The sequence below is a fragment of the Balaenoptera musculus genome, chromosome 11, assembly GCF_009873245.2.
Source record: "Balaenoptera musculus isolate JJ_BM4_2016_0621 chromosome 11, mBalMus1.pri.v3, whole genome shotgun sequence".
Classification (NCBI taxonomy): domain Eukaryota; kingdom Metazoa; phylum Chordata; class Mammalia; order Artiodactyla; family Balaenopteridae; genus Balaenoptera; species Balaenoptera musculus.
The window spans coordinates 96,860,074-96,871,557 of NC_045795.1; the positions used below are offsets into that span (position 1 = coordinate 96,860,074).

The 11,484-nt window shown below is 51.3% G+C and overlaps 2 protein-coding genes across 8 annotated transcripts in view; one reads left to right on the plus strand and one right to left on the minus strand.

Annotated features, from left to right (window-relative positions):
- Positions 1–6,087, plus strand: part of OGG1 (8-oxoguanine DNA glycosylase) — a 41,542-nt gene extending 35,455 nt beyond the window's left edge. The window contains exon 7 of one of the 2 annotated variants that reach the window (XR_005021834.1): positions 5,304–6,087. The gene's annotated coding sequence lies outside the window, so the exon portion shown is untranslated. Of the gene's footprint in view, positions 1–608; positions 881–5,303 lie in introns of those variants that run through there. The other variant, XR_005021835.1, reaches the window with a different exon arrangement.
- Positions 1,003–11,309, minus strand: TADA3 (transcriptional adaptor 3). 6 transcript variants are annotated; one of them, XM_036868736.1, is made up of 10 exons: positions 11,170–11,309; positions 10,769–10,826; positions 9,824–10,056; positions 8,208–8,458; positions 7,984–8,089; positions 6,357–6,498; positions 6,162–6,265; positions 4,842–4,951; positions 3,831–4,016; positions 1,003–1,567 (listed from the first exon to the last, which is right to left on the minus strand). In XM_036868736.1, the coding sequence occupies exons 3-10, from the start codon at positions 10,028–10,030 to the stop codon at positions 1,375–1,377; spliced, it is 1,299 nt and encodes a 432-aa protein (XP_036724631.1). In that variant the 5' UTR covers positions 10,031–10,056; positions 10,769–10,826; positions 11,170–11,309; the 3' UTR covers positions 1,003–1,374. The 6 variants fall into 6 exon arrangements, with proteins under 6 accessions (XP_036724631.1, XP_036724627.1, XP_036724628.1 ...); XM_036868732.1 differs by having other exon boundaries at positions 7,933–8,089; XM_036868733.1 differs by having other exon boundaries at positions 7,933–8,089; positions 11,086–11,284.
- Between the last annotated feature and the right edge of the window lie 175 nt (positions 11,310–11,484).

The following is an 11,484-nucleotide window of genomic DNA, read 5'->3' on the forward strand; positions in this document are numbered from 1 at the left end:
GGTCGTGTGTCCACGAGTTTGACAGCCCCACAGAGCTACACGGAACGGGGAAGGGACAGTTCTCCAATAGGAGAGGTGCTGGGCATACAAGAATGTTGGCCGTCCTGGCCATCCTTCTTTACAGCTCAGTTCATAGGTCACTTCCTCAGGGAACCTTCCCCTCCCCTCCTCCACGTGGACCTCAGCCTTCCCACAGTAAATTGCAAATTCTTCTCCGACTCTCTGACACCATAGTTTGGGAACAACTGGAGGCAGGGACAAGAGTGTATTTATTCATCTGTGACCCCAGGCCTAGCTTCCTAACCGGGGCTGTGGAAGGGACGCTCTTGGTGGCCTATCCAGCATCCATTTCCCCTTCCTCTTCAGATCTTTGTTGTGTTCCACCTCGTCTCCCCACTGCCTTAGGCTTAGTGGGGAAGCTGACTCCATTTTCATGGAGAGTAGTTTAAACCCATTAGAGTCATCCCTTGCCAGTGACTGCTTCAAGAATGGGCATGTAGGACCTAGTTTGGGCTGGTGAAACATGTGTGTCTGGGAAAGGCTTCTTGCTCTTTTGGGTGGGCATGGAAGCCAGCTGGCGCCTTCCTGCCCTCTCTCGTGCTGGACAGAAACGAGGAAGCATTTGGCCTCCATCAGCTGCTACTGGCTGCCACTGCACAGCTGGAAGGGACCCTACTTTAGGCAAAAGCTGACACCGTGGGAGTGTGGAGACACCTGGACCCTTGATGGCCTTGTTGAGTTGCTGGATTGGCCAACCCTGGATGCCACCCTGCCCCAGGACCACCAAACCCCTAGCTAACACATTTCCTTGTTGTTAAACCACCTTGAGCTGGGATGTTCTGCTACCTGTGGCCACAAGTATCTTCAGAAAGTTCTCCCTGAATGAATGACCAAGGCGAGTGGCCGCAGGCTGACAGCCCTCAAGCATGCCCTCCTAAACTATGCCACCCACACAAGTTCCTTTCTACCCCACAGTAACAGACATTCAAAGATTCTGGATGCTTTAAAAAAAAACCCACATCAGTCACTTTATTCTTAAGTTTGTACTTTACAAAACCACAAGGGAAAAGTCCTTGAGGGTGAAAGGGGTAGGGGAGTGGGAGATGGTGAAGAGGGGGACGAGGACAACCCAGAAATGAAGTCCCCCCCATCTTGGGGGACCAAGCAGAGACTGGGCCCCAGGCCAGCCCAGCAGGGCCTCTCGTGTCCTGGCTGTACAGAGCTGGGCCAAAAGACCTCAGGAAAGGGTCACAGCTTCTAGAGACTGTCGCCGTTAGACAGGCAGCCACAGGCTGAGGCTTCTGGCAGCCCAAAGAAGGAAGTGGGCCTCCCCCTCCCAAGCCAGGGGGAGGCAGCCTGAGGCAGGGGTGAGAGCTACCCGTCCAGCAGCTTTAGGATGCTCTCACGCTCCTTCAGAGTCTTCCAGGCCTGGTCCTTCTCCTTCTTGGTGGGGGTCCGCTTCTTCTGCCGGGCAGCCATGATCTTGCGGAAGGCGTCCATGACCTCATTGTCTGCCATGCGGACCCGCTGCCTCAGCTCTTGCCGACTCACCTCCTCCTTTGCCAGCCTGTGGGGACCAGCCGGCCAGGTGCCATGGGAAGCCCACCAGAGTAGGGCTCCTCCCTCTTCCAGACTGAGCCCACCCCAATACCCAGGGCTGCCATTCCTGTGGACCGTTTCATACCAAAAAGCAAAGTAATTGAGCCACGCTTACATGGTGCCCTGTGCCAGGTACTACCTCTTCAAAAATATCAGCTCAGTTAATCCTCCTAACAACCTTGTGAGGTAGGTACTATTATTCCTATGTTACCAGTGAGGAAACTGAGGCTCAAGGAGGATAAGAAATGCCCCAAGATCCCACAACTAGTGAGGAGGAGAGCTGAATCAAGGCAGGCTTGCTCCAAACAATCTTCTTTAAAAGGTGTTCTGGGGGCTTCCCTGGTGGCGCAGTGGTTAAGAATCCACCTGCCAATGCAGGGGACACGGGTTCGAGCCCTGGTCCGGGAAGATCCCACATGCCGCGGAGCAACTAAGCCCGTGCGCCACAACTACGGAGCCTGCGCTCTAGAGCCCGTGAGCCAAAACTACTGAGCCTGTGTGCCACAACTACTGAGCTTGCGCTCTAGAGCCCGTGCTCTGCAACAAGAGAAGCCACCGCAATGAGAAGCCTGTGCACGGCAATGAAGAGTAGCCGCAGCTCTCTGCAACTAGAGAAAGCCTGTGCACCGCAACGAAGACCCAATGCAGCCAAAAATAAATAGATGAAATGAATAAATTTAAAAAAAGAAAAAAAAAAAAAGTGTTCTGGTGCCAGCAGAAGACCTGCTTACTTCAGCATCCAAATTCCAGAGCAACCTAAGGGTCCAGACAGCCTGAGGTCTACAGGAGGTGAGTGAGATACCAAACTGACCCCTCCGAATGGAACCTGACCTATGAATTCAATTCATGGTGGACCTGGAAGGTCACTCAGAGATCTATCTAGTCCAACCTGTTAATTTTTCAGAAGGGGAAGCTGCTGCTCAGGGCAGGAGATGCCTTGCTTAAGGCCCTGCAGCCCACGCAGGGCTGAGGGCTGCACGCTGGCCTCCTGATAGCCAAGCTAGTTCCTTCACTGCCCATTACTTCTGTAGCTGCACATCCCCACTTCTCTCTCTCTCTCTCTCCCCTCCCCCTCCCTACCTCAGTACTCTTTCATCTGTATTTTCCTCTTCTTGCCCTTGAAAGGGAACTAGAAAGAGGCTCTGGATTCAGCCTTGGGCTCTAGTCACAGCTTAGCTGTTTATTGGCTGTGTGACCTTCAGCAGAGCACTCATTTCACTGGGCCTTTATTTCCTCATTTGGTAAACAGGGAAAACTACCATCTACTCCCTGGGCTATAGCAGAGATTAAGTAAGAAGGTGTACATAAAGCCCCTGGCACATGGTAGGCACTCAGTATACCCTCATCCTTAAATACCCTAGCAGCCTGCCAGCAACTTCTTCTCCTTCTAACGATAAACATCTTTACCAACCACTCACGTGGTGACTGCAAGCCCTTCACCCTGCCTCTCTTCCTAACCCAGCACAACGTCTAACAGGCAGAGGTGGCCAAATGAACGAGCGTGCCCTGCTCTGTTGGGGCTCTGTGAGGCGGAGACACAGCACCTGCCTACGAGGAGCAAGGGGACTTAGTTTGGCTGCTTCTCTATCTCCCCAATAAAAGGGTAGCCACTACCGTGATCTCCTTACAGATACCACCTGCACCCTTGTTGTGACCAGTGCAGGGCAAGATGGATGGGAATGAATAGAAAATGAATGACATCGCACTAAAACATCGGTCAGTTCCTGGTGAGGGGCTGGTAGTAATCACAGATGCTCAAGAAAATGTTAACAGTTGATAAACTGAGGTGGAGAGTATACTGGTGTTTACTGTACTACTCCGTCAGATTTTCTGCGTGTGTGAAATTTTTCACAGTAAAACTCGGGAGGAAAAAGAAAATAAGCGTGGAAAGACTTAAAAAATAAACCACGCAACAATGCGAATATAGTTAACACCACTGAACCGTACACTTGAAAATGGTTTAGAGGGTAAATTTCGTGTTATTTGTTTTTACCGCAATTAGAAGTGAATAAGCAAGTCACAGATGCCTGAGCTCTAGTCTGTGGAATGAGAATCTGTTTGAGACAAAACTAGTGGGGTGGTGCCCGGCACTGACATTTTTTCAAAGCCCTCCGGGTGATTTAGAGGCCCTGCCGGGTTTGGAAAGCCGGCCGTAAAGCTCCCGGAAGGTCACCGGCATGGCCAAGGCCTCACTGGCCACCCCCTGGCCCGGGCATCCTGTCCACACTCACCTCAGCAGGTCGTGCTTCTTGGTGCGGTTGTGGGCACTGAGCGCTTTCAGCTCGGCCTGCCGTTTGCGCAGCTCCGCCAGAACTTCGTCCTCCGAGTCCTCTGCAGGGCGGTCCTCAGATTCCAGCAGGCCCTGGGCGATCAGCTCCTCCTTGATGCGGCTCTCCAGGGACTTGGTATGCGGCACACTGCAGGGAAAGGCAGTGCTCAGCTCAAGGGCCAGCCTGAAGCGGGGACCGCTCTGAGGTGCTCAAGGTTAGTGAACACCTTCCTTTCTCTTTGGGCACCGCCTCTCTATCTATCTACACATAAAAATACAGAGAGAGACACCTCTGGTCTTGTTGTAAACATAAGCAAGAGATATCGATATGCTATGTAATATAAAATACAGAAAAACCTACAATGCTAACGACCCAAAGAGAATCCCTATTTTGTTATCTATTACTATTATATATATTAGCATCTTCTTACCATATGTTACATTATATACATAAAAATATGTATTTTATGTCCTTATATAAATACTATACATATTTCAGATTTTGTTACATATTATTCCCTTTTTTAATGTATTATTTTAGCTTTCCCCCCCACGTACCAACATTTAAATATATCTTAAGTAAAAATAGGATCATATTGTCTGTATTGTGCTGCAACTGACAGTTTCCACTTATCGCTCTATTGTTTACATCTTTGCGTGTCAGTTAACTATATTTCTCTAATACGATTAATAGTTGCAACTTATTTCATCATATGGAGTCATGACAATTTAGCCAACCAGTCTCCTCCAGGTGGACATTTAGGTTGTTTATAGTAAGAACAGGGCCATGACGAAAACCCTGTACTAAGCCTGTGCATGTGGAAATCCTGGCCTAGCACGCACATCTGACTTCTGCTGGTCTTTATCAAAATGTCCTCAGTCTCTCTATTAATGAAGACCAGCCATGCTGGGATGGACAAAAGTCAACAGAAGCAGAGGCCAGACTGTGAGGTGTGGACAGGATGTCACTCACCTGAAGGGTTTGTTCTGATTGCGGGGAGAGGTGCTTGCCCCATCAGCCCCCGATTCTTTTCCAGACATGTCCGGAATAGGAGAGTCCTCCATGGGGGAAATAATATTTTCCTAGAAGAGCACAGAAATGGATGGAGGGAGAAAGAGCTGTAGTATTACCATTTTCCTGCCCCCCTCTGACCTACACGGACAGTCTTCACTTACCAGAAGTATCTTTTTCTTTTTCTTATCCCACCCCCTGTGGCAAGTCTTCCCAAACCGACTCTAAAAAACTTTGATCATTTAAAAAATTTTTTTGTACTGATACCAAAAGAAGGGAGCACAGAAGAGTGACGGTAACACTCAACAATGGTAATAAGAGCTAAGGTATGTTAACCATTTGCAATGCACCAGGCGCTGCGCTAAGCATGCTGCGGCAGAGGCTGCCAGCTGTCCAAAAGCCATTCTCGCCTTTCTTCCGCAGTAGCTGGGTTTATGGCTGCCCAGATACACCACACTTCCCAGCGTCCCTTGCAGTCAGGGGTGGTCATCTGACGAACTCTCTCCAGTGGAAAGTGATTAGAAGAGATAAGAGCCACAGCTGGCCACGGCCTTCACACACTCCTCCTTGCTCTTTTTCTGTGGGCTTGGAGTGGCAATCACACTTGGAGTGACCTTGTGCAGAGTGCATGTTTAAGACAGCAAAGCCAGCATACGTGGGGTCCCCGTCTGATGGTGTGGAACGGAGATGTCCCCCTACCCCCACCTCAGCCAACCTGGAACGTGTGCCCAGAAAGACGTGGGAGAGAAAGACGCTATCGTGTTTGAGATAGCCAGGAAACTGAGGCTCAAGAGGTGAAGAGATATGCCTAAGGGCAGCCAGCAGGCATAAAGAAAGGGACCCTGAACCTGGGGTTTGAATCCTGCTTCTATGTATTAGCTGTGTGACCTCAAGCAAACAGTTCCCTTTTTTGAGCCTCGACCTTGTTGGGTGTAACGTGGGGTTAACCACTGTCTTTGCCTCTAACGAGAGGATGTGTAGAAAGCCCCCTTGCACGGGGCCTTTAGCCAACGCTCAGCAAAAGTAACTGTGGAGTAGTGGCTACCTTGGGGGGAGGTTAAAAACTGGGAGGGGCGTGAGAGAGTCTTCGAGAATACTGATGATGTCTTCTTTTGTGGTCCTGGGCCTACCTGTACAAGTGTGCTCATTTGTGAAAACTGATCAAGCTGTACATTTATGATCTATGTACCCTTCTAAATGTATAATGTACTGCAATAAACAATAAAAATTAAACATTGAAACAGAGTGAACACAGTTCTTGTTTTGGGTTGGGGTGCTCACCTCCACCAAGGCCTGCAGGAGTCGCTGCGTCAGGGCACCAAAGGGGCACCCGTCTTCCGGCTGCTCGTGCTGGGCCTCAGACTTCTTCAGCAGGGCATCCACATCTGAATCGGGCAGAGAAGGGGTGGACAAGTGTGCTGAAGTACTAGGAACTCAAGTCCTGGCCTGGGGTGGGCAGGGAGGTGAGGGGCCTACCTTTCGTGTCCAGTTCAGTCAGTGGCCCCATGAGGCCTTTCTTCTTGTCAGCCACGGCTGCTGCCCGGGCCCCGTCCTTCTGCTCCTCCAGCAGGTCCTCCTGTGCCCAGCGCTGGGAGTAGTGCTTCCCCAGGGGCGGGATCTGTGGGAGACACCCCATCCGGTCCCAAAGCAGTAAATACAAGCCAGCTGTGCCTGGGGTGTCAGGGGCTCTCTGCGCACTTGGGACTGCCAACAGGCTCTTCGTTCATCCCTCGTTGCTTCATTTACCTGTCTTCCCAAGTACCTAGCCCAGGGCCAAGGCCTGAGCCTGGTACAGGTGAGAAGAGATAAAGGAGATAAAATCTCTACACTCACAGTCTAGTAAGGAAGCCAGGTACGTACGGAACTGAAAACAGACGGCAATACAGAACAATTTCCAAGATGTAAGGTGCAGAATGGTGCGTGTACATGGACCTTTTCCGTTGACAGCTGATATCTCTAGAGAGAACTATAGATCCTAGGATCAGAAGTGAGAGGAAAATATCTTTTGCATTGCTTGAACTTGTTACTGCCTGTATGGATTACCTTTTCAGATAAATTTTTTAAAAATTCAGACAAGTGAAGTGACAGAGGTAGGTCAAGGTGCTGTGGCAGCACACAAGACAGACCAACCTTCTGCTGGGGAATCTGCAAAGCCATTTTGGTGGCGGTAACATGCGATCAGGGGCTCGAAGGGTGTTAGTTTGCCAAGGGGAGAAGGGCATGTGCAGAGGCCCAGAGACCAGCAAGGACCCTGTGTAGGCCTGGAGTGAGGGCAAGGTGCTTGGGAGGGCTGGTAAATACAGCAGTGGAGAGGGAGTGTGGCCAAGGAAACTGGAGAGGGGCACTGGGGCTGTGCCACCAAGGGCTGAGACGCTTGGACTCGATTCTGTAGGTAACGGGAGCCAGGGGAGGCCATGTCATGAGCACATCCGATCATGACAGCTGACCTATGGGAGAATTCCCCACCAGCACTTTTCTGTATTTTCTACATTTTCTTTAATGGAAACTTTTTTATTTTCATCATAAAAAAAATATATTAAAAAAAAGAGAATCCCCCTAGAGCAGCGGTCCCCAAGCTTTTTGGCACCAGGACCGGTTTCGTGGAAGACAGTTTTTCCATGGACCGGGGTGGGGGGCCGGGGAGTGGCTCAGGCGGTAACGTTAGCAACGGGGGAGCGGCAGATGAAGCTTCGCTCGCCCACCGCTCACCTCCTGCTGTGCGGCCTGGTTCCTAACTGGCGGTGGCCCGCTACCAGTCCGCGGCCCCGGGGTTGGGGACCCCTGCTCTAGAGGGAACAAAGTGTTAAGAGGCTGTTAAGGTAAAAGCTGATGAAGGCTTGAGCCAAAGCAGAGGGGAAGGCGATGAGAGAAAAAGGGAGGATCTCACTGAAGAAGATGCCTTAGGACGTGGTGACCATTTGGACGGGGTAGAAGGGAGGAAGCTGAGAGTTAGAACTTGGGTGTCTGGGTGGGTTAATGGAACAGACGGGAGGCTAGGCAGGGCAGGGCAGGAAGATGATGTACAGCACTGCAATCTTTGATTCTGAGGCACCTCTGAGCCTTCTTGTTCTCCATCACGTCTCTCTAGGCCTGGGGTCTCTACCTTGTAATGTTCAGCCTCATCTTCTGGGGGTTTCAGTAGCTCCTCTAGCGTGCGCACCTCCTCACTGGTGATATCGGCACAGTAGGGCTCCACCGAAGCCCAGAATCTGCAGAGAGAAGCAGAGCCTGAGGGGGTGCCCCTGCCCCACCAGCCTAAGCCCCGGGGCCTTTCACAGCCTCCAATACCCGAATCCCAAGGCCCATTTATGTCCCCTGGCCCAGAACCTGTTGGGGGCGTCATTCTTGGGGATACGTGGCACGTCGATTGGGTCATCAGTGAATTCATATTCCTGGATCTTGGGCTGAAGGTTTTTGGATTTGGGTCGCCCAGGGCCAGGGCCCGGCCCATGTCCCGCCTTCCCTTCCAGTTTCTGCTTCTTGGGCTTCCCATGTTTGGGGGGAGCACCAAGCTCATGGTCTCGACCCAGCTTCAGGAATCGTCGGTCACCTTTCTTATCCTGCCAGTCGGTGAGGATCTGAAATTCACAGAGACTGTCACTGAGGGGGAGAAGGGAAGACACAGGACAACTCTGTCTCCCGGTGAAAAATAAGGATCTAGAACTCAAGAAGGCTCCAAGTCTCTCCCCCTCCCCTTTTTATCTGGCAAACGCCTACTCATCCTGCAAAACTCAGCTCCTTTTCTGTGCCCATCTCACAGGATTTTATTCATATATTTCTCATCATTCCATTCACTTGTTTGTCTGTATTGATTCACCTCTGTAGCACCCAAGCTGGTCACACAGCGTGAGGCAGTTCAAACAAGTAGATCACATCTCAGTGCACATCAGCTCTAGGAAAATACGCTGATGGTAACTTTCTGGTGGAAGCAAGCATGCCTCCCAGCAAACCTTTACTTCAAATGTCACCACAACTGGGAAGCCTTTTCTGAATCAGTTATCCAGCTTCTTAGATGCTAAAATACAACTGATTGTGCCACAGCCCCGCTCAAAAAGCTTCAGTGGATTCCCAGGGACCACAAGTTAATTTTATTCATCTTCTGAAGTCCAGTTAAAATGGCATCTTCTTCCTCTATGAGTATCTGGTACTTCGTACCTCCACTGTAGGCCCAATCGTGTTGTTTGGTCATAACTAGAATAAACAGAGTACCTTGTCTCTTCAAGAAGATTATAAGCTATTGGAGACCAGTAAGTTCATCTTAACCATCTCTGGTCCCCAGGATCTGGCATAGCACCTGGCACCCAGGGCTCAGAGAATATTTATGCCATAAATAGAAATAATGAGAGTCATACCAGTAAATAATGTTTGCCATGCTTATTTAGTATGAGACGTTGGGCTGAACCTTTGCAAAAAGTCTTTAATTCTCACAAAAGCTCTGAGGTAGGTCCTATTATCTAGCCCACTTGGCAGATGGAGAACTAATCCTCAGAGGCAGGAGGTAACTTTTGCAAGCGTTGGAATTTAGCATTGGCAATAGCAACGCTAGCAAGCGCTTAGGTCAGGATTCAAATCCAGGCCTCCCCATTCCAGTTCCCCCAGTACTCCTAACCATAACAGCACTTCTCCTGGTAGTTGTCTGACCTCCTCTTCCCTTTAGTTGGCAAACTCCCCAAAGGCCAGAATTGTCCTAATTACCTCTCTCTAGTGACTAGCACAGGGCCCAGAACATTGTGGGGAGTAAGGGTCACTAGTTGCTTAGTGAGTTAGAAATCTCGCAGTGTATGAGGATCATGCACATTCTTGCATACTTTCCATGTCACGCAAGCCCAGTTTGGGCCTCTCTCTTCCCCACTAAGCTCCTGTAACCCAAGCCTCAGCAGATGAGGCTAACCCATAACTTGCCACAGTCCATCCCTGGTGATGTACCCTCTGTGGGGTATCACCTGGGTTTCGGCCTCAAGCACCCGCAAGCGTCGGCTGGCAGAAGAAAGCAGGGTCTCAAGCTCCAGCTGCAGAGTGTCCAGCTCCTCGATACCGATGCCATCATCCTCAGAGCGGGCCAACACTGCGGTGTAGCGGGGACAGACCTTCAGGTGGTCCACAGACTTGAAGTCGTGGAACTGCAAGGGGCAGTCCTTCAGCTCACTCATGGCCCAGGATAGGGGACCCTGTGGAGCTGGAGAGGAAAGGACCACTGATGGGGCGGTGGGGGGAAGTGGCACAAGAAAAGCCCAAGGGCTCCTTCCATCCAGGAGAAAGTCAGGCTTCAGTAACCTACTGACAAGGTTGATGGCACAGCTCCTATTCGTACAGCACCTACTGTGTGCCAAGTGAGGTGCAGACACATTACTGACTTCTCATTGAATTCCTCACCCAACCCCATGAGCAGGGACCATGCTCATCTCCATTTTACAGATGAGGAAACTGAGACTCTGTAAGGGTGGGTTCATGTCCAAGCTTACCAATATGCAATTTGAATCCAGACAGTTTTGAGCCTGTGCCCCTAACCGCCATGATATACTACGCTTGTCTTCCTGACGCTCTTCCCTTCAGTTCCACTCTTCCTGAGTTCTGCAAAGCCCCAGAGTTCCAAGCATCCCATACTTATTATCTTAATGTTCTTTGTGCCTCCCAGCCTCTCCTTGTCTCACCCTTTCCCACCTCTGCCCCTTCTCTTTGCCCCGGAGAGTAAAGTATGTGGGCTGGTAAGCCAGATATATCTGGATTCAAGCCCAGGCTTGACCAGTCTCTATTTATTTAGCCCTGAACATGTTGATTAACTCTCCTGAGTCTCGGTTTTACCATCCGTAAAAGGGGGCAAAAGAAGCCTGAGTCTGTTTCCCCATAAGAAGTCTGAATCTGTAAAATGGGGTAACAATAGTACCTACCTCCCTGGGATGTTCTGAGGATTAAGAGATGATGCCCGTCAAGAGCTCAGTTCAGTGCCTGGCACAGAAAAAGGGGTACTGGTTAATGGATGGCCCCACCCATGGATCGCCCCAATGTCCCGCCTTTAGGGTCCCAGTCCCCTAAGAACACCCTACCGCGGCCTCCGCCCCCTCTACCTCCTCCTTGCTGCCTCCCACGGCCCCGCGGCCACGGGAGGGGGCGGGGAGTTCCGGTCGGTGCGAGCAACCGCCCCGGAACTGGCTATGTGCGGGGCCCCTGCAGTTGACGCGGGGGCGGGAAGACGCGAGGGCCAGACCCTGTGTCTTTCGGAGGACGGAGGTTTGCGGGCAGCAAGCGAGCCCGCTGCAGGTGGGGTGGAGAGAGTATGCCTCGCACGGACCCTAGGGAACAGCCCGGCGCCGGGGGGCGGGGCTCGGCGGCCGGGTTCTCTGCCGGGCAGTTAGTCCCGTCGAGCCCCAAAGGCTGCAGGTAGGAGGGGCCCGGAGAAAGGATGGGGGCGCAGAACCGGAAGGATCGAAGGGCTCCTCCGCCTCGCCTTGTCCTAATATGGTGCCCAACCTGAGGCCGGGCTGCACCATTGCATGACTATGAGGGAAGAAGGCGGCAAAGACGACAAGACGGCCAGAGTCGCAAGCAAGAGCTCCATGGGTAACGGGAGAAGCTTGAGTAGTGACTCTACACTTCAGGAGCCTAA

Coding starts and splice junctions, on each gene's coding strand:
- TADA3 (XM_036868732.1), bottom strand. CDS start 10,030: ATGAGTGAGCTGAAGGACTGCCCCTTGCAGTTCCACGACTTCAAGTCT. Junction 8,090..8,207: donor AAGAATGACGCCCCCAACAG/GTTCTGGGCCAG, acceptor TTCTCTCTGCAG/ATTCTGGGCTTCGGTGGAGC. Junction 4,017..4,841: donor AATCAGAACAAACCCTTCAG/GTGAGTGACATC, acceptor CTTTCCCTGCAG/TGTGCCGCATACCAAGTCCC.